At 36.0% G+C, this 21,264-nt stretch overlaps 1 protein-coding gene across 2 annotated transcripts in view; it reads right to left on the minus strand.

Moving 5' to 3' along the window:
* Nucleotides 1-21,264, minus strand: part of MAGI3 (membrane associated guanylate kinase, WW and PDZ domain containing 3) — a 237,669-nt gene that overhangs the window by 14,514 nt on the left and 201,891 nt on the right. For both annotated transcript variants that reach the window (XM_069480811.1, XM_069480812.1), the window contains exons 15-16: nucleotides 15,284-15,472; nucleotides 10,184-10,369 (exon numbers count right to left, since the gene is read on the minus strand). In XM_069480811.1, coding sequence (XP_069336912.1) covers nucleotides 10,184-10,369; nucleotides 15,284-15,472 — 375 coding nt within the window. The remainder of the gene's footprint in view (nucleotides 1-10,183; nucleotides 10,370-15,283; nucleotides 15,473-21,264) is intronic.

The following is a 21,264-nucleotide window of genomic DNA, read 5'->3' on the forward strand; positions in this document are numbered from 1 at the left end:
ATAGTCACATGTGTACAACATCAGAGCAGAACAACATAATAATCTTATCAATTTTAAGTTTTCCTCTACCTTCCCTTGAAGATGAGAGCTGTCACTTCTAGGCAAAACGTACCACAAACTGGTGCTTACTGTTAAAGTTACATGTGTTTTGTTGTCCTCATCAAGGTTAAATAAAACTCTCTATTATTGATATTCTTTTCATTTTTAGTCCTTCAACCAATGCTACATGGCTTCTCCAATTTATTTGTTATAAGCTACATTACTTCTCAAAGTTAAATGTTTATTCCATGATGTCAAGCAGGCCTATGTTCTCTCTGAATTTTATCTGAAAATTCTTAAAATAGTAAAGCAGTGGGTTAAGTATCTCTCTCCCTCAATGAGAATTAAATTTTTGCTGGAGTTTTTATAAGTACAGGTATCCCGTGTTTTATTGTACTTTGCTTTATTGTTTTGTAGATACTGCATTTTTTACAAACTGAAGGTTTGTGGCAACCCTGTGTTGAACAAGTCTGTCAACACCATTTTTCCAACATCATGCACTCACTTTCATGTTTCTGTGTCATTTTTGGTAACTCTCATATTTTTAACTCTTCTATTATTATTATATCTGTTATGGTGATCTGTGATCAGTGATCTTTGGTCTTTGTGTATTCCTGTATCCACTGAAAATGCCTGTAAGTTCTTCTTATCTATCAATCATTATTTGCTAACCAGGTATGTCAATTTCAAGCTACTTTCTCTAATTGTTTTGGGGCACCATGGACAATGCTCATATAACTGAGTTCATATCATGAATTTAACTGATAAATGTGTGTGTTCTGACTGCTCCACCAACCAGCCTTTCCCCATCTCTTTCCCTCTCCTCAGGCCTCCCCATTCCCTGACACACAGCAATATTGAAATTAGGCCAATTAATAACCCTACAACAGCCTCTAAGTGTTCACATGAAAGGAAGATTCACATGTCTGTCACTTTAAATCAAAAGCTAAAAATGATTAAGCTTAGTGAGGAAGGCATGTCAAAAGCCAAGACAGGCTGAAAGCGAGGCTTCTTGTACCAAACATCTAGCCAAGTTGTGAATGCAAAGGAAAAGTTCTTGAAGGAAATTAAAAGTACTACTCCAGTGAACACATGAATGATAAAAAAGTGAAATAGCTTTATTGCTGATAAGGAGAAAGTTTTAGTGGTCTGGATAAAAGATCAAACCAGCCACAACATTCCCATAAACAAAAGCCTGATTCAGAGCAAGGCCCTAACTATCTTTAATTCTATGAAGGTTGTGAGAGGTGAGGAAGCTGTAGAAGAAAAGTCTGAAGCTAGCAGAGGTTGGTTCATGAGGTTTTAGGAAAGAAGCTGTCTCTGTAAAAGTGCAAAGTGAAGGAGCAAGTGCTGATGTAGAAGCTGCAGCAAGTTATCCAGAACATCTAGCTAAGGTAATTGGTGAAGGTGGCTACGCTAAACCACAGATTTTCAAGGTAGATGAAATAGCCTTCTGTTAGAAGAAGATGCCATCTAGGACTCTCATAGCTTGATAGGAGAAATCAATGCCTGGCTTCAAAGTTCAAAGGTCAGGCTGACTCTCCTGTTAGGGGCTAATGCAGCTGGTGATTAAGTTGAAGCCAATGCTCATTTACCATTCCAAAAATGCTAGGGCTCTTAAGAATTATGCTAAATCTATATTGCCCTGCTTTAAAAATGGAACAACAAAGCCTGGATGACAGCGTATCTGTTTACAGCATGGTTTACTGAAAAATTTAGGCCCACTGTTAAGACCTACTACTCAGAAACAAAGATTTCTTTCAAAATATTACTGCTCACTGACAATGCACCTGGTCACCCAGGATCTCTGATGGAGATGTACAAGGAGATGAATGTTGTTTTCATGCCTGCGAACACAATATCCATTCAACAGAATCCATGGATCAAGGAGTAGTTTTGACTTTCAAGTCTTATTATTTAAGAAATCCATTTTGTAAGGCTATAGCTGCTATAGATAGTAATTTTTCTCTGGATCTGGGCAAGGTAAATGGAAAACCTTTAGGAAAGGATCCACCATTCTAGATGACACTAAGAACATCCATGATTCATGGAGAGGAGGTTAAAATATCAACATCAACAGGAGTTTGGAAAAATTTTTTCTTTGTCTTTTTAGAGACAGGTCTCACTCTGTCACCCAGGCTGGAGTGCAGTGACATGATCATGGCTCACTATAACCTCTAACTCCTGGGCTCAAGGATATTCCTCCTGCCTCAGCCTCCCAAGTATCTGAGACTACAGATATGCGCCACCATGCCCGACTAATTTTTAAAATTTTTTCCTAGAGACGGGGTCTTGCTATGTTGCCCAGGCTGGCCTTGAACTCCTGGCCTCAAGTGATTCTCCCACTTTGGCCTCCCACAGTGCTGGGATTACAGGCATGAGCCACTGTACCCAGTGAGTTTGGAAGAATTTGATTCTAACCCTCATGGATGACTTAGAGAGGTTCAAGACTTCAGTGGAGGAAGTAACTACAGATGTGGTGGAAACTGTCAGAGAACTAGAACAAGAAGTGGAGCTTGCAGATGGGACTGAATTGCTGCAATCTCATGATCAAACCTGAACTGATCAGTTGCTTCTTATGGACGAGCAAAGAAAGTGGTTTCTTGAGATGGAATCTACTCCTGGTGAAGGTGCTGTGAACATTGTTGAAATGACAACAAAGGACTTAGAATATTACATAAACTCAGTTAATAGAGCAGCAGCAGAGTTTGAGAGGATTGACTCCAATTTTGAAAGAAGTTCTACTTTGGGTAAAACCCTATCAACCAGCATCATGTGCTGCAGAGAAATCTTTCATGAAAGGAAGAGTCAATCAATGTGGCAAGCTTCATTTTTGTCTTATTACAAGAAATTGCCACAGCCACCCCAACCTTCAGTAACCACTACTATGATCAGCCAACAGCCATCAACGTTGATGCAAAACCCTCCACCAGCAAAAAGATTACAACTCACTAAAGGCTCAGATGACTGTTAACATTTTTTAGCAATAAAGTATTTTTAAATTAAGGAATGTATATATATATTTTTAGACATAATGCTATTGCACTCTTAATAGACTACAGTACAGGGTAAACATAACTTTTATATGCACTGGGAAAGCAAAAAATTTGTGACTTGCTTTATTGCAATATTTGCTACCTAATGGTAGTGGTCTGGAACCAAACCCACAATATCTCCAAGGTATGCCTGTACTAAAGAGAAAGTGTATTATCAGGATATAAACACAAAATTCACAATTAAGCTATAGCAATAAAGATTATAAGGTATTCAGAATCATCTTTCCCAAGAATAAATAAGAACCCTATTAGAGAATTTCTAAGACTCTATCAAAGAACATAAAAGATGATCTGAGTAATTGGAGAGACATCCCATGCTCTTAGGTGTAATGACTGAATATTGAAAGATATAAATTCTCCCAAAGTTAATATATGTATGCATATATATGTATATATACTTATATAAAAATATAAATATTCAATATATCCAAATAAAATTGCAGTTGGATTTTTTGGAAGAGCTTAATAATGTGCTCTAAAATTTTATATGGAAGAGTTCCACGAATACCTAGTTGATTTCGGGAAACAAAGATAGATTTGCTGTGAAAGACATATATATTAGGATACATCACAAACTTACAGTATAAAAAAATTTCTTTAAAATACATACATATATATATGTCATCAGACAAGGGACAGATAAACTAATAGAACAGAATAGAGAGCTTTGGAGACTCATTTCTGATGGGGAAGTTATTCAGGATATATGGCACTACAAGTCAATGGGGAAAGGAAGTACTATGTAACAGCTGGTATTAGGAAAATTGACTCGTGATAGGAATAAAAAATAAAACTGGATCCCTCCTAAAACTATATTCAAAGGTAGGCTTCAGATGGATTAAAGACCTAAAGGCAAAAAGCAAAATTATAAAGCTAACAGAAGCTTATGTAAGAGAAAATCTCTGTGATGTGGGGTAAAAGGATGATTTATCTTAAACCTCAAATGCTCAAGCCATAGGTAAAAACTGATTAATCTGATTACATCTAAATTAAGAATTTCTGTATAATGAAGGGTACCAGGATCAAAGTTAACATACAGATGACAAGAGAAGATATGTGCAAATTTGACTAATATATATAAAACAAAATTTGACTAATGCCTATATAAATCATGAGGAACCACTAAATATCAACAGGAAGAAGACAGAAATCCCACAAGAAAAATGAGTAAACGATATGAACAGGCAATTCACAAGAAAAAAAATCCTAGGCATACGAAGAGATGCTCAAATTCATGGGTAATCAGAGAAATGCAAATTAAATAACAATGAGATAACATTTTCATGCTTTAGACTAGCAATTCAAAAGCTGATAATGCCAAGTACTGGTGGGGAGGTAAAGGTATAGGAATCCTCAATGTTTTGCTGGTGGAAGTATGGAAGGATGTAGCAATTATGGAGAACAATCTGATAGTACTGAGTCAAGTCAGACACACGTATACCCTTTGATCAAGTAATTTCACTCCCAGAAATTCTCTAACTTTTTAAAATTTTTTAATTTTTATTTTTTTAGAGACAAGGTCTTGCCAGATTGCCCAGGCTGGCCTCGAACTTCTAGGCTCAAGTGATCCTCTTGCCTCAGCCTTTTGAATAGCTGGGAGTACAGGCATGCACCACTGTGCCCAGCTTCTCACGCTGTTCTATAACATACATATATTGAGGATCTGTATCATAGAGTTGTTTGTGATATTGAGGAATTAGAGGCAATGTGATTGTCTATAGGTAAGTGGACAGGTAAGCTAGAGTAACTACATACTATAGAAAACTGTCAAGTAGTTAAAAGCGATCCATTATGTTCACCCAGCAATATGGATAAATCTTAAAAGCACATGATGCTATGATACCAAAGTACAAGCAACCAAAAAAAAAAAAAAAATAGGACTTGGACTTCATCAACATTTAAAACTTTGTGTATTAAAGGATAGTATCAAGAAAGTAAAAAGACAACTGCAGAGTGGGAGGAAAATATTTGCAGACTATGTATTTGATGGTCTAGTATTTAGGACATATAAAAAAAGTCTTACAATTCAACAATAAAAAAGACAAATAACTGAGTCATAAATGGGCAAAGTATTTAAACAGACTTTTCTCCTAAGAAGATATACAAATAATCAATAAGCACATGAAAAGTCCATCACGGAATGAAATATTGATAAATGCTTTAACACATATGAACCTTGAAAAAATTTTGCTACATGAAAGAAGCCAGACACAAAAGGCCAAATAGTGTATGATTCTATTTCTGCAAAATGCCCAGCAAATCCGCACAGAGAGAAAGTAGATTAGTGGTTTTCCAGGGATGGGGGGTTTGGAGAGAATGAGAAGTGACTTCTAATGGTTGTGGAGTTTCTTTTTGGGGTGATAAAATGTGGAAGTGGTGATGATTGCAAAGCCTTGTGAATACACTGAAAAACACTGAATTGTGCACTTTAGAATAATGAATTTTATAGTATGTGAATTGTATCTCAATTAAAAAGAAAAAAGAAGATATAACAACTAAACGTCATGAGGAATCCTGGATTGCATCCTGGAAGAGTAAAATGACATTAAAAAAAACTGAAAAAACAAACCATGGTTCTCAAGAAGAACCTAGCATAAAATCTATAACGTTTATATAACTCAAAAATAAATGCCAACACGCAACAAAAAATGCACGTAAAAAGACACAAAAATAAAATGGAACACATAAAACATACTAGAATGGTTGCCAGGGGGAGCAATGAGAGAAATTAGAGTGCAAAATGGAGATTCCTTGGCATCCTTTGGTAACTCATGTTCACTCTTAAAAAAAATAAACAAGACCTGACAATAATTAGAAATTGACAGAATTACCATTTAATCAGCAATCTCACTACGTTATCTACCTGAAGGAAAATAAACCATTTTATCAAAAAGATACCTGCACTTGTATGTTTGTCGCAGCACTCTTTACAAGAGCAAAGATACGGAACCAGACCAAGCAGCCATCAATGGATGACTGGATAAAGAAAATGTGGTATATATACATGATGGAATACTATTCAGCCATAAAAATAAATCATGTATTTTGCAGCAACATGGATGGAACTGGAAGCCATTATCTTCAGTGAAACAACTCAGAAAGTCAAATACTGAGTGTTCTCACTTATAAGTGGGAGCTAAATCATGTGTACATGTGGACCTAGAGTGTGTGGAATGATAGACATTGGAGAGTTGGAAGGGAGTAGGGCAAGGGGTATGGGTTATGAAAAATTACTTAATTGGTACAAGGTCCATTATTCAAGTGATGAATACACTAAAAGCCCCGACTTTACCACTACACAAATATATCCAATATAACAAAATTGCATTTGTACTCCTTAAATTTATACCAAAATAAATGGAAACCCATTTTGAAAAATAATACAATTTTAAGGTTTCTCTCCAGTAAGCAGGTACTACCAGACATCGTAAATTCATGTTCTATACTTGAAAACACAATACCACGCTGATAGAAGAGGTGTTGTGGGGAATGCTGTAAGATAGAGATAGTCCCAAGTCATGACCGTGGTTTGAGAGTTTTATATGAGACATGACACTTGCCTTGTCATTTCTTTAGCAAAATAGGCACAAATATTAAACAGTATCTACCAAAGGGGGCTGGGAGGGAAGGATGGAGGGAATAAGTATTGTTCTTTTTTGAGGTAATTGTTTTTTACCTACTAATAGTGAATAGCTTATCGAGAACAGGGGGCAGTATCAGATGGGAAGCAATGCTGCTCTGAGGTATTGATCTGAATGTATGATTTCTGAAAAAAGATTTAGAACTATAAATATTCATTTGACTCTTTAGTGCAGTTGATAGATTTTGTACTGAATTCTATGATAAACTTGGAAGGCTTAGAAACTCCATGAATGAGATTTTTATGAACAGAAGGGAGACTTTCTATTTTTTCCTAAGAAAAATGAGAGATTCTAAATGTTTTCCTAGTTAAAAAAAATCCTAGCATATAATAAAATAATGTGTAATCACTGAAATGTGATTTTACATATCAAATGTGATTATATTTTAAGAGGCTGTGTGCCTCCCTATGAAATATACTTTAAGGATATGTATCTGCTAGGGAGATTTCTTTCCACCCTTCTATTTCTTATTCTGAACACTGACATTACACAGGAAATCTTAAGAGTCTGTCCAGAAGTATTTGGGCCAAAATGTCAAATGTAACTTTTATTTTAAGAAAAATGATGAGCAATTTTAGATAATGTCTTAGAGAAAACACTATCAATAATAAATTAATTTTGAAAAAAAATTATACTAAGAGAAAGAACTGGTCTTCTTCCTATTAAACTATTCCAAGGGTATTTAAAGTATGGTTTGTCAGTCACCAACAAGATACATACAGGTATTGAGAGCAAGCATTTAGAAAATTTTATAACAATTTGACAAAATAATCTTATGTCATTTAAAAATTTTTTCATTTAATATTTATTGTATTTCACAAAAATATTGATCAAGATGGATTGGGAAAAAGACACTGTTTTCTATAGATGGTTTGACTGATCTGCACTACTGCTAGTTCTGCTATTTCTGGACAATTCTATCACTTAGTGCCTACTGCATGCCAGGTATGGTGATATAAATGCACTATATATATCACTTTCAGAATAACCCTACAATGTTATTTCTTGTGGCACAGAGGCCTGCTTTTCTCTGTGGACCACAGAACAAATGTTAAGGCTAGAATGCAGGCTATAGAGATCATGGTAAAGAAACAAAGAAAAAGAAATTTGACTGAAATCCCATTTGAGTAACATTCAGAAAATTTTATTGAGCACTTACATGATAAAATATGTAACTTCATGAATTTTTGACTTTACTTTTTTTTTTTGGTGTTTTTAGAGATGGGGTCTTGCTATGTTGCCCAGGCTAGTCTTGTACTCCTGGGCTCAAGTGATCCCAACCTCCCAACCTCAGCCTCCTGAGCAGCTGGGACTACGGGCAGGAGCCACTGTGCCCAGCTGACTTTACATTCTAGTGGGGCAGATGGACAATAAAAAAAAAACTAAATAATCTCAGAGATATGTGCAATGAAGAGAAGTAAAGCAGGGTAAGGGATTAGAGGAGCACTGGAGCAGGCAGAGGGGAGGGTTATTTTAGGTACTGTGGTTAGGAAGGCACAGTAGTTTAAAGCACAGGTTCTAAAGCCAGATTGCCTAAATCAAATACTGGTTCCGTTACTTATTAATTTTATGACCACAGGCAATCTATCTAATTGCTTTGTGACTCAGTTTCCTCATCTACAAGAAGGGAGAAATAACAGTGCCTACCTAGGATTACTGTATTAAGTGAGTTAATATAAGTATTTAGGAGAGTGCCTGTCACATAGTAAGCACTTATTAAATATTGTTATTATTTCCTTAGGAGGCGAGATTTAAACAGAGGCCTGAATGAGGGAGCCAGTCATGCAGGTAAAATAATGATAGGCATCGTTACATGAGCACCTTAGGGTATTTCTGTAGCTTATGTACATTTTCACCTTTAACCCTTGCCATGATCCTGAAATAGATCTTACTATTCCTATTATACAGATAAAAAACTGAATAGCCTGTTTGTCATACAACTAGTTAATAGGTGTTGGTGAACTTGTCAAGAGACTTACTTCTTCCATAGGGTTTAGATCGCCTCTGCGTGGGTAATGGCACAGAAGGCCTCAGAACTAAAATTTCCCAACTTTCACTTTGTTCATTTGTTCATTCACTTATTCATTTGTTTATTCATTCATTTATTCATTCCTTCATTCAAAAAATATTTACTGAGCACCTACTAAGTATCATAGTCAACCAATATTTTCTTTGTCTTAGAAGAGCAGAGCATGGAAGCAAGGAGACACTCATCTTACATAAGAGCACTGTCTAATGGACTGCATAATGGGAGGTGCTGCGGGAGTAGGGGGAGGAGGCCCGTCTGCATAGAGGCCAATGAGGCCCCACTAAGAGAGGGTCTGGAGAGAATACTGGCAGGTAAATTTAAAAGGCAGGCTGGGAGCAAAATCATGGAATAACTTTCTGTGCAGAGCGAGGAGGCACTGGAGTTTCTATGGAGGAGGATTTTGGAAGAATCAGAAGAGCGTGAGAATAGAATAGAGAAGGGAAATAACAGAGGCAGGGATGTCACAGTATCGTGGGGTCCTACCCAGAACTGGAAAGGGCCTCAGGGAGTAGCCAGGTGAACTCATATCCATGCAGAAATACCACCCTACAGGATCTTGAACAGAAAGACACTTTATGTAATACCTTAGAAATAAACGTATAAGAGTGATGCAGTAGGAACAGGAAGGAAAGATAGAATCAAGAAGTGTAAAAGATCTAAAACCTAATTAGATTAGAAGATCATGGAGGAAAATGGAAACTGAATGCACATTATAGTATGAGGTGTTTTAACTTAAAAGCTGAAACTTCATAATTCTGTTTTTGGCTTCTCATCAGTTTTGCAAAATCAAGAATGACGACAAGAGCATTATGTATGTAGTGGTTATATTCATAAACAAAGAACAAGGACAGGTTCAAAATGGTTCCTAATTAGAAATTCTTACTGATCAAAAGGCAGCTTTAACACAAGGCAAGACATTAAACACGTTGTGAGACTCCAGGGCTGCCAGTGTGTGTTTTATGCCCTATTCTCTGGCTATTCCTAGACACTGCCTTTCCCCTGTTTATACAGCAGCTGCCCAGGACAAAGCCCTGCCCCCAAGGAAAGGCACACTATGGCATGGGCCTGACATAAAAGGCTTGAGATCAACAGTGACTTTCTTTGAACTGTTTAAAGGATTTTCTCTCACTTCAGCAGAGAATTAAGACACTATTTTAAGAATATAAGATCTGAAAAGTATTATCAATCTCTTTTACTTCTGAGTGCTTGATTCTCCAGCATATAAATAAATGGCCACCACTCACTAGCTGGATTATTTTTCTTGAACTGCTGACAACTTTAACTGTCTTCTAAGTTCATTAAATGGAAAAGACAAAGAATGAGACACAGTTCTATGACTGCAGTGATTCTGGCAATGCTGAACAAAGCCCTGTGGCCCTCAGATCAGCTTGGGAAAGGCAGGTCTATTGGTTCCTTACCTTCTTCAGCAATGACCGTTAGTGTGACAGTGACACCAGCATCTTTGATCAGCTGAACAATGTTATCATGAGACAGTTCAATAATGGACTGCCCATTCACTGCAGAGATGTGATCTCCAACTTTCAGTTTTCCACAGCGATCAGCTGGACTTCCTTCTATGACTCGGCCAATTTTATGAGGAATAACTATGGGGGAAAAAAAACCCCAGGTTTTTCAATTATTTAAGATATCTGCTAGTGTTGGATTTATCATCATTATCATTTAAAAACTTAACATAACATCCAGGAACATTCTTTAAAAATATAGCAAAAAAGGCATGACACGTCACCATCCTAACCAAATGCAACTATTTTCATATCACCTCCCACTTTTTGCCCACATGCATAGATACTCTTTACATAGTTGTAATCATTGCATATAAACCTCTTTTCTGGCTAGGCATGGTGGCTCATGCCTGTAATCCTAGCACTCTGGGAGGCCGAGGTGGGAGGACCACTTGAGTTCAGGAGTTCAAGACCAGCCTGAGCAAGAGTGAGACCCCATTTCTACTAAAAATAGAAAAATTAGCCAGGCGTGGTGGTGCACGCCTGTAGTCCCAGTTATTCAGGAGGCTGAGGCAGGAGGATCGCTGGAGCCCAGGAATTTGAGGTTATAGTGAGCTAGGATGATGCCACTACACTCTACCCAGGGTGAAGAGTGAGACTCTGTCTCACCCCCCGACCGCTAAAAAAAAACCTCTTTACTGTTTCCACTTATCAGACCCTTCTTCCAGTTTTTATATTGTCATCCTAATTATTCTGTTCAAGGGCCACTGATCTCACTGATACTGATAATATTTCACCAATCAGATGTCTCATTGTTTATCGTTGGCCATTTAGGCGGCATCGAGTTGATAGCTATTTTAGGAACTATTACAGTGAGACTATCTTTGCTTCTGTTGAAGGGGCACTTGCTCCCACAAGAAACCGTGTAAATAAGTGCAGGTCAGACTCAAGTTTAGGACTTAGTAGTCACTGGTCAGAAATCCAGGTACAGTGAAATGACTGATCATTAAAACGAATCATAGTTAGTTCTATGTGAAAATTAATTCCTCTTATTTATGCCTTTAGATATTTTTAAGATTCAAAAAGCTGAGCGGAATTGGAACACTAAATGTTTAATGTTAAGACTATCTGGCTCACAGATAAAATTCTACCCTGAATGCACAAAGCTGAATCTAACACATTTACAAAGATACTCCGTGCAGCTCTACTATACCTCTAGCTCATAATGCTAAGGGCTTTCCTAGACTATTCAGACACTCTGCTATTATTATAGCTTAAATGAGTCCTTAGATATTCTGGAAATCTTGCCAAACAAAATATCTTCTACTGTATAGTAAGGGGCATTTGTAACAGGAAACAAATATTCCTCCTATGTTCTCTGAGAATTTCCTAGCCTAGGTCAGTAAACTTATCACTTATCAGGCATTTGGGCTCCTGGTGACTACTGGTTGATATAATTAGGGATAATTAATATTTTTAAATGGCACTGTGAATTATGTTTAATTTCCATAGTAAAACACATTCCTTAGTAGTCCTCCTGAATCATATCTAGGAGTAGGTTAGGGATATTATAATAGACCTTCATTTGGAATGGAAAAGTTATTCTTGGTCCTGATTTATATCCCTACAGATAGTGCCTTGACTCTTCTAGGATTATACCGTGGGAGATTTTATCTTAAAATAGAGGAGTCAATGTTGGAAGGAAGTGCCTTTTAGCGCTGAATTACATCAAGCTCTTATTATTCCATTTCTTTACAAAGTAATTAGAGAAATGCCAGTGCAGTACGACCATGTCCTGTGCCAGGCATTATGAGTTGATTCACAAATAGTACATACAACAGGTTGCACACCAGAAACATATGATGGATCATACGGTGGCCCTGTGGTCACCTTCTAAATCAATACCTCGGTTATTCTCCTTCTTGGAAGAGATTTACTCATACATAGTGTTCATCTGAGATCCCCTGAGAAGAACACCATTCAGCTCCTTGGCACACTGAAAGGAGTTTGTTCAGAGTGGGGAAAGCATTAGACAGAATTAATCTCTGAAGTCTCAGTGGTCTCCTCTCTCAACATGTGAGCAATATGGTAAAAAAGAATTAGCAAATGGTGGTAAACAACTTCCTGAAGGGTTAGTTGTCTGGGCAAGGGAAGGTAAAAGTAGTCAGATTTTAATGTCTTAGCATTCGTGGACTGAAATGTTTTTCAAGGTAACCTGTAGAGTACACATAGCTAGGGAAACGCCTGCAGTTCTGCCTTGTTTTGCTGATACGCAGTCTACAAGCATTTGCCATAAAGCCAACTTACCCAATTTCATTCATCTTTGGCCTAAATCTGTCTCATAGCCTGGTTGGTCCAGCTGCTGAGATCACTTTACAGCTCTTAAAACATTTCTTTTTAGGAAAGAAATAATAGTAATTGGAAATGTCTACTTCTCAAAGAAATCCTTTGCAATCAGAACTGAAAACTATATGATAAGAAAGACTAACACTAAAAGCTCTGAAGTATTGGCACAATGAAAACTAGCCAAGTCCTTTTCCTCTTAAATAAAGGCCTTTTCTAACTACTCTATTCACTTAGCACTTAGACAAACTATGAGGATGTTGGACCTGAATCCCTGATCTTTGAAAAAATCAACAGTAGAGCATCTCAGAATTTCATAACTGGTACCAGAGATGTTACTAGGACATACATCATTGGACAATACGTCTAATTAGAAGAAAAAAGTAATCTCTGTGGAGCAGTTCTGAGACGAGGTCCACATAGAATGACTGACTCTGACAGACAGGTGTCCTGCCTTGCCCCCTGTGCAAACTGCTTTCTGAACCAAACCTCTATCACACAATTTGCGGCAAGTGCTCAGTCTCTGTGAGTGAAACCTCCTCATCCACGCTTGCCCCACGATCCTCCTTCTGTCCGTATGAGACGAATGGAGTTCTAAGAAGAACGCTTGCAGGACTCAGCATTTTGTGAGATTATTAAACTACCATTTCAGTGAAATTATCAATTCTAGTTCTACAGCATGACCAAAAATCTCAAGCACTTTATATAAAATTCATCAACAACCTGAACCTAATTTATCATTCAGGATGATAATTAATGAGCTGCAAACACTCATTTCCTGCCACATGTTAGCTTGCTGCCTCAATCTTACATTTTAATTGGACTTTCTTTCCCATCTCATTAAGTACTGATAAACTTTTTAAAATTTCTTTAAAATAAAATCCAAGAGACAATGGCAATTTTCCAAATAATAATGATGATGATAACAATGGCAGCAGAAGCTACAAGAAAGAGCAGCTAATATTTACTGAAAGTCTGGGCTAGGGGCTTCACATGCCCTATCTCTTTTAATCCTCATACTCATGTGAGACAGGGAGTGTCATCATCATCCTCATTTTACAGAGGAAACTGGAGCTCTTGGAGGGTGTGTGATTAGCCCAAGATCAGATAGCTATTAAAAGATATAAGCAGGGCTTGAATCCAAGTTTGTCTGATTACAAAACCCAACACTTTAGGACACTACCTCATATGGAGATCAAGCATCTACATAGGCAAAATCAGAAGAGTAAAAAACTATTTAAACAAATAAATATACAAATATCTTAAAATTTTAAATATAAACAAATAAATATGTGTAAAATTTTGTTTAAACATATTTAAGTAATGCAACTTATTTTACTGAATTCCTCTATTTATGGTGAACATCAGACCCTCCCCTAATTCTGTAGTGCTAGAAAGGGAATATTTTCAATGCAAAAAGTGGTTGGCATCTATCAACTAGAGCAATAATCTTTCACCATTTCTGTTAATTTGAATGCCTGGGATTATTGTGTGGTATTAGAATGACAATATGATTATCCTAAAAGGTTTTTTGTTTTCCGAAATACTGATTTCCAATGATACAACATGAAAACCACCCAAAAGCTGCTTTCCTCTCATTTTTCTGACAGAGGCCACATAATCATCCTCACAGTATCAGTGACAGTTCCAGTTCCAAGTGTTACCATAGCAACTGCTTTTGGAAAATGGAAACTAGTATCCAAGAGCAGTGACCTAATACTACAGCAATAACTCATCCATGTCACAGACTGTTCTTCCTTTACACACTTGCATCAATCCTAGCAAGATTTTTGCAAATTGGTTTGGCTCACAGCACTTTCCTGAAAGTGTTTTTTTTTCCACTAAGGTTTCAGTAAACATCTAATCTAAAAGGATCTCACTACCCACGATATAATCAAATCCACTGGCAAAGGCAAGAGCATATTTCATGTGGTCAAAGACTTTTATCATTTGACTGAGAAAAATAAAGGTATTAGATAAGCATAATACATAAATATCAATGTGTTGGTTCTCATCTTATATGCAATTGGGTTTTATAATTATATTAAAAGATTGTTATTTTTTAGGAACAGCAAGACAAGACAAACACATATATTCATTCTTTCCAGATGAGAATATTCTATTAAACTTAGATTAATTTTCAAAGGTTTGACAAAATTTTTACCTTCCAATAAAACATTTATGAAAGATAGGAATGTATCTTATCATTCAACAAGGGCACTTTATAGCTGGAATATGGCAATTATTATTAAATAACATGAAATAACTATTTAAGATATATTTGGGTCAAGATTTTTCTATTAATCTGTTTTGCTTTTTCTCTATTGCTTCTAGTATTTAATTCAATTCTGCATACATTATTTATTCTAATTTTAAAAACCTATGCCACCATATTTAAAAAAATTCAGCATTGTATCTTTCATTAAATCCATTAAGTCGTGTCCCTGATACTTATACTGTCTCAATATAACCCTGACGCAAACTGAGCTACTGAGACTTATTTATAGAATCTGAAATGATAGGTAAACTTGAAGCCTGGAAGGTTTGGTTCAGATTACCTAACTTTGAAAATAAGGAAAATATTCACCATTCTTAAAAAGATAAGTCTCTAAGACAAATTATACATAGGTCCTAATTAGTTTCATAAGCTCCAGTGGTAGGCTCAGAAAACTGGCCTTTTAGGGAGAGACAATAAGATACAGTAGTCCTCACCTCCTGGAGGTGGTTTGTTTTTGGAGGTGAGGATGACAAAGCCAAATCCTTCATTTTCTTTTCGTTGCAAGACAACATCATAGGCCTCCTGGGGAGCAGGCCTGGCTGGGACGTCTGCTCGGTTCAGGCGGGGAGATCCATTCTGTGTTGAAATGAAGGCTTGAGAGCCGTTGTCTTCAGGTTGTTTTTCTATAAGAAACATGATCAATTTTGATATTTCTGGAATACCATAATTTTTGGTAACTAAAGTGTTTTTGTAATAAACCTCTCACAAGAAAATTTTATTTCTAATAACAGATAATGCACAGATATCAATGTAAGGACACAGGAACATGAAAAAGCAAGGAAAAACAACACCTCTAAATGAATATAATAATTCTCCAGCAACAAATCACAATCCAAAAGATATTTACAAAATTCCGGAATTCAAATTATCGATTCTAAAGCACAGTGAGATACAAGAGAATTCTATAAAACGATACAAAGAAATCAGAAAAACAATTCAGGATATGAATGAGAAATTTACCAACAAGATAGCATAAAAAAGAACCAAACAGAAATTCTGAAGACTTCACTGAATGAAATACAAAATATATTCGAAGGCTTCAACAACAGACTCAATCAAGCAGAAGAACGAATCTCAGAACTTGAAGATAGGTTTTTTTAAAATAACCTAGGTTTTTTTAAAATAACATAGTCACACAAAAATAAAGAAAAATGAACCTAACAGAGTAAACAAACCCTTTGTGACGGGTAGGACACCAAAAATGACCAAATATGCTTATTTTCAGAGTCCCAGAAAGCAAAGAGAAAACAAAAGAGTTAGAAAACTTATTTAACAAAATAATAAACAAAAATTTCCCAAGTCTACAAGAGTTTAGACACCCAGATATAGGAGGCTCAAAGATTCCCTCATAGATACAATTCAAAAAGGTCTTTTCCATGGAAACTTGTCAAAAGTCAAAAACAAAAAGGAAATTCTAAAAACAGGAAGCGAAAAGTGTCTAGTCACTTATAGAGGAACCGATATCAGACTAACAGATTTCTCAGCAGAATCCTTACAGGCCAGGAGAAAATGGGATGATATATTCAAAGTGCTGGGGGAAAAAAACGAACAACAACTGGATACTATACCCAGTGAAGTTTTCTTTCATAAATGAAGGAGAAATAAAATCTTTCACAGACAAGCAAAACCTGAGGGAACTCATCAAAACTAGACTAGCCCTATAAGAAATGCTTAAGGAAGTCCTATACCCGGAAGCAACAGAATAATAACTACCATGAAAACACATGAAAATATAAAAGCCACTGGTAAAGCAAACGCACAAACAAGGAAGAGAAAAAACTCAAATATATCACTACAAACTACCACCTAACCACAGTGATAAACAATAATAGAGGAAGAAAGGAGCCAAGGTTATACAAAACAACCACAAAAATTAATAAAATGACAGAAATAAACCATCACTTATCAACAATAACCTTGCATGTAAAGGAATTAAACTTTCTACTTAAAAGATATAGACTGGCTAAATGGATTAAAAACAAAACAAAACAAAACAACCATGACCCAACTATATGCTGCCTACAAGAAATCCACTTCACCTGTAAAGACACATCTAGACTGAATGTAAAGATATAGAAAAAGATATTCCATGCAAACAGAAATGAAAAGCAAGCAAGACTAACTATACTTATATCAGATAAAACAGACTTTAAAATCAAAAATAGTAAAAACAGACAAAGGAAGGATCAATTCATAAAAAGGGTATAACCATTCTTAACATATATGCAACCAACGCTGGAGCTCCTAGATATATAAAGCAAATATTATTAGATCTAAAGAGACAGATAGACTCCAATACAATAGTTGGAGACTTGAACACCCCACTCTCACCATTAGACAGATCATCTAGAAAGAAAATTAACAAAGAAAAACTGGATTTAAACATTGCACATTAGACCAAAGAGACCCAACAGACATTTATAAAACATTTCATCCAACAGCTAGACAATATACATTTTTTTCATCAGCATATGAAACATTATCCAGGATAGACTATATGTTAGGACATAAAACAAGTCTCAACCAATTTTAAAAAATTGAAATCATGTCAAGTATCTTTTCAAACCACAATGGAGTAAAACCAGAAATCAATAACAAGAGGAACTTTGGGAACACATGGAAATGAAACAACATGCTCCTGAATGACTATTGGGTTAATGAGGAAATTAAGGAGGAAATAAATAAATTTCTTGAGACAGATGAAAATCAAAACACAACATACCAAAATGTATCAGATATAGTAAAAGCAGTGCTAAGAGGGAATTTTATAGCAAAAAATGCCTACATCAAAAAAGTAAAATGATTTCAAATAAACCACCTAACAATACATCTCAAGGAACTAGAAAAGCAAGAAACAAAACCCAAAATTAGTAGAAGGAAAGAAATAATAAAGATCAGAGCAGAGAATTAAATGAAAGAGAGACTGAAAAAAATAATACAAAGGATCAGGGAAATGAAAAGTTGGTTTTTTGAAAAGACAAATAAAATTGATAAACCACTAGTCAGACTAACTTAGAAAAAAAAAAAAAAAGACCCAAATAAACAAAATCAGAAATGAAAAAGGAGACACTACAACTGACACCACAGAAAAACAAAGATTATCAGCCAGGCATGGTGGCACATGCCTGTAGTCCCAGCTACTTGGAGGCTGAGGCAGGAGGATCACTTGAGCCCAGGAGTTCAGGGCTGCAGTGAGCTATGATTGATCATGCCACTGCACTCCAGCCTGGGCAACAAAGCAAGACTCAGTCTCTAAAAAAAAAAAAAAAAAAAACAGGGACGAAGAAAAAAAGAAATATAGAAGATCATAGATCATCAGGGATTATTATGAACAACTAAATACTAACGAACTAGAAAACCTAGAGGAAATGAATAAATTCCTGGACCTACCAAGATTGCGTAAGGAAGAATTATTAATAGAAAGCCTGAACAGACCAATAATGAATAATGAGATTGAATCAGCAATAAAGTCTCCCATCAAAGAAAAGTCCAGAACCAGATGGCTTCACTGCCAAATTCTACCAAACTTTCAAACAACTAACACTAACTCTCCTTAAACTATTCCAAGAAATTGACACAGAAGGAATTCTCTCTAACTCATGCTATGAGACCTACATTACCCTGATATCAAAATCAGACAAGGACACAACAAAAAAAGAACACTATAGACCAAAATCCTTGATGAACATAGATACAAAAATTGTCAACAGAATACTAGCAAACTGAATCCAACAGCACATCAAAAAAATAACGCATCATGATCAAGTGGGATTTACCCCAAGCATGCAAGGATGGTTCAACATACGCAAATCAATAAACATGATACATCACATCAACAAAATGAAGGACAAAAACTATTAATATATGATTATCTCAATAGACACAGAAAAAGCATTTGATAAAATTCAACATCTTTCATGATTAAAACTCTCAGCAACGAGGCATAGAAGAAACATACCTCAACATAATAAAGACCATATATGACAAACCCACAGCTAACATCACACTGAATGGGGAAAAGCAAAAAGCCTTTCCCCTAAGAACTAGAACAAGGTAAGGATGCCCACTTTCACCATTCTTATTAGACATAGTACTAGAAGTCCTAGCCAGAGCATTCAAAAGCAAGAGAAAGAAATAAAAGGCATTCTAATTAGGAGAGAAGAAGTCAAATTGTCCCTCTTTGCTGATGATCTGATCTTTATCTAGAAACCTAGAGAATCCACCAGAAAACTCTTAGATGCGATATACAAATTCAATAAAGTTGTAGGATACAAAATCAACACAGAAAAATCAATGGCATTTCTATACACCAATAAGGAACTAGCTGAGAAGGAAATCAAGAAGTAATCCCATTTATAATAGCTACAAAAAATTAAAATATCTAGGAATAAATTTAACCAAGGAGGTGAAAGATCTCTACAAGGAAAACTATGAAACACTGATGAAGAGGACACAAATGGAAAGACACCCCATGCTTATGGATTGGAAGAATTAATATTGTTAAAATGACCATGCTGCCCAAAACAATCTAAAGATTCAATGCAATTTTTATCAAAATACCAACATCCTTTTTCACAGAAATGGAAAAAAATAATTCTAAAATTTGTATGGAACCAAGAAAGAGTCCAAATAGCCAAAGCAATCCTGAGCAAAAAGAACAAAGATGGAGTCATCACACTACCTGATTCAAAATATTAATATATTGCAAGGCTATGGCAACCAAAACAGCATGGTATTGGTATAAAAACAGACCAATGGGACAGAATAGAGAATCCAGAAATAAATCCACATATTTATAGTGAACTGATTTTTGACAAAGGTGACAAGAACTGGTGAAAGGACACCCTCTTTAATAAATGGTGCTGGCAAAATTGGATATTCTTATATAGCAGAATAAAACTGAATCCCTCTACCTCACTATATACAAAAATAAACTCAAGATGGATTAAAAACTTAAACATGAGACCTGAAATTATAAAACTGCTAGAAGAAAACATAGGGAAAATGCTTTAGGACATTGGTCTAGGTGAAGATTTTATGGCTAAGACCCCCAAAACACAGGCAATAAAAATAAAAATAGATAAATGGGAGTATATTAAACTAAAAAGCTTCTGGCACAGCAAAGGAAATAATCAACAGAGTGAAGAGACAATCTGTTAAATGGGAGAAAATATTTGCAAACTATTCATCCAAGGGACTAATATCCAGAATGTACAAGGAAGTCAACTCAACAGAAAAAAAAAAAATAGCCCCATTAAAAAATGGGCAAAGGACGTAAGTAGACACTTCACAAAAGAAGACATACAATACAGATGGCCAAGTATATGAAAAAATGCTCAATATAAGTAATCATCAGAGAAAAGCAAATAAAAACCACATGAGATATCATCTTACCCAAGTTAGAGTGGCCATTATTAAAAACCAAAAATATTAGATGCTGGTGAGGATGTGAAGAAAAAGGAACTCTTACATAAACTCTTGGTGGGAATGTAAATTAGTACAGCTTCTATGGAAAATAGAAGCTTCTTTTTTTCTTTTTTCTTTTTGAGTCAGAGTCTCTCTCTGTTGCCCTGAGTAGAGTGTACTGGCATCATTGTAGCTCCATGGCACACATCAGGACACTCAGCTAATTTTTCCATTTTTAGTAGAGACAGGGTTTCACTCTTCCTCAGGCTGGTCTTGAACTCCTGAGCTCAAGCAGCCCTCCTGCCTCAGCCTCCCAGAGTGCTAGGATTACAAGTGTGAGCCACCATGCCCAGCCTGGAGATTTCTTAAAAAATTGAAAATAGAACTATCATAGGATCCCACAATCCACTACTCAGTATTTATCCAAAGGAAAAGAAATTGCTATATCAAAGGGATACCTGCACCCCCATGTTTATTGCAGCACTATTCACAATAGCAAAGATGTGGAATCAACCTACATGTCCATCAACAGACAAATGGATAAAGAAAATGTGGTATACATACACAATGCAATACTATTCAACCATAAAAAAGAGGGAAATCATGTCATTTGCAGCAACATGGATGGAACTGGAGGTCATTATGTTAAGTAAAATAAGCCAGACACAGAAAGATAAATTTTGCATGTTCTCACTCATATGTGGGAACTAAAAAGGTTGATCTCATGGAGGTAGAGAGTAGAATGATAGAAACAAGAGGTTGGGAAAGGTGTTCTGAGGGATTCCAGGGGAATAAAAACAGATTGGGCAGTAGTTTGATCATGCAGTTAGACAGAAAGAATAAGTTCTAATGGCCAACAGTGTATTATACATTTCAAAGTGGCCAGAAGAGAGAAGTGGAAGTATTTCCAACACATGGAAATGATAAATACTCAAGATGATGGATACTCCAAATACCCTGACTTGATCATTACACATTCTATGTGCATGTAACAAAATATCACATGTAC

Source organism: Eulemur rufifrons, chromosome 8 (genome assembly GCF_041146395.1).
Source record: "Eulemur rufifrons isolate Redbay chromosome 8, OSU_ERuf_1, whole genome shotgun sequence".
Taxonomy (NCBI): Eukaryota; Metazoa; Chordata; class Mammalia; order Primates; family Lemuridae; genus Eulemur; species Eulemur rufifrons.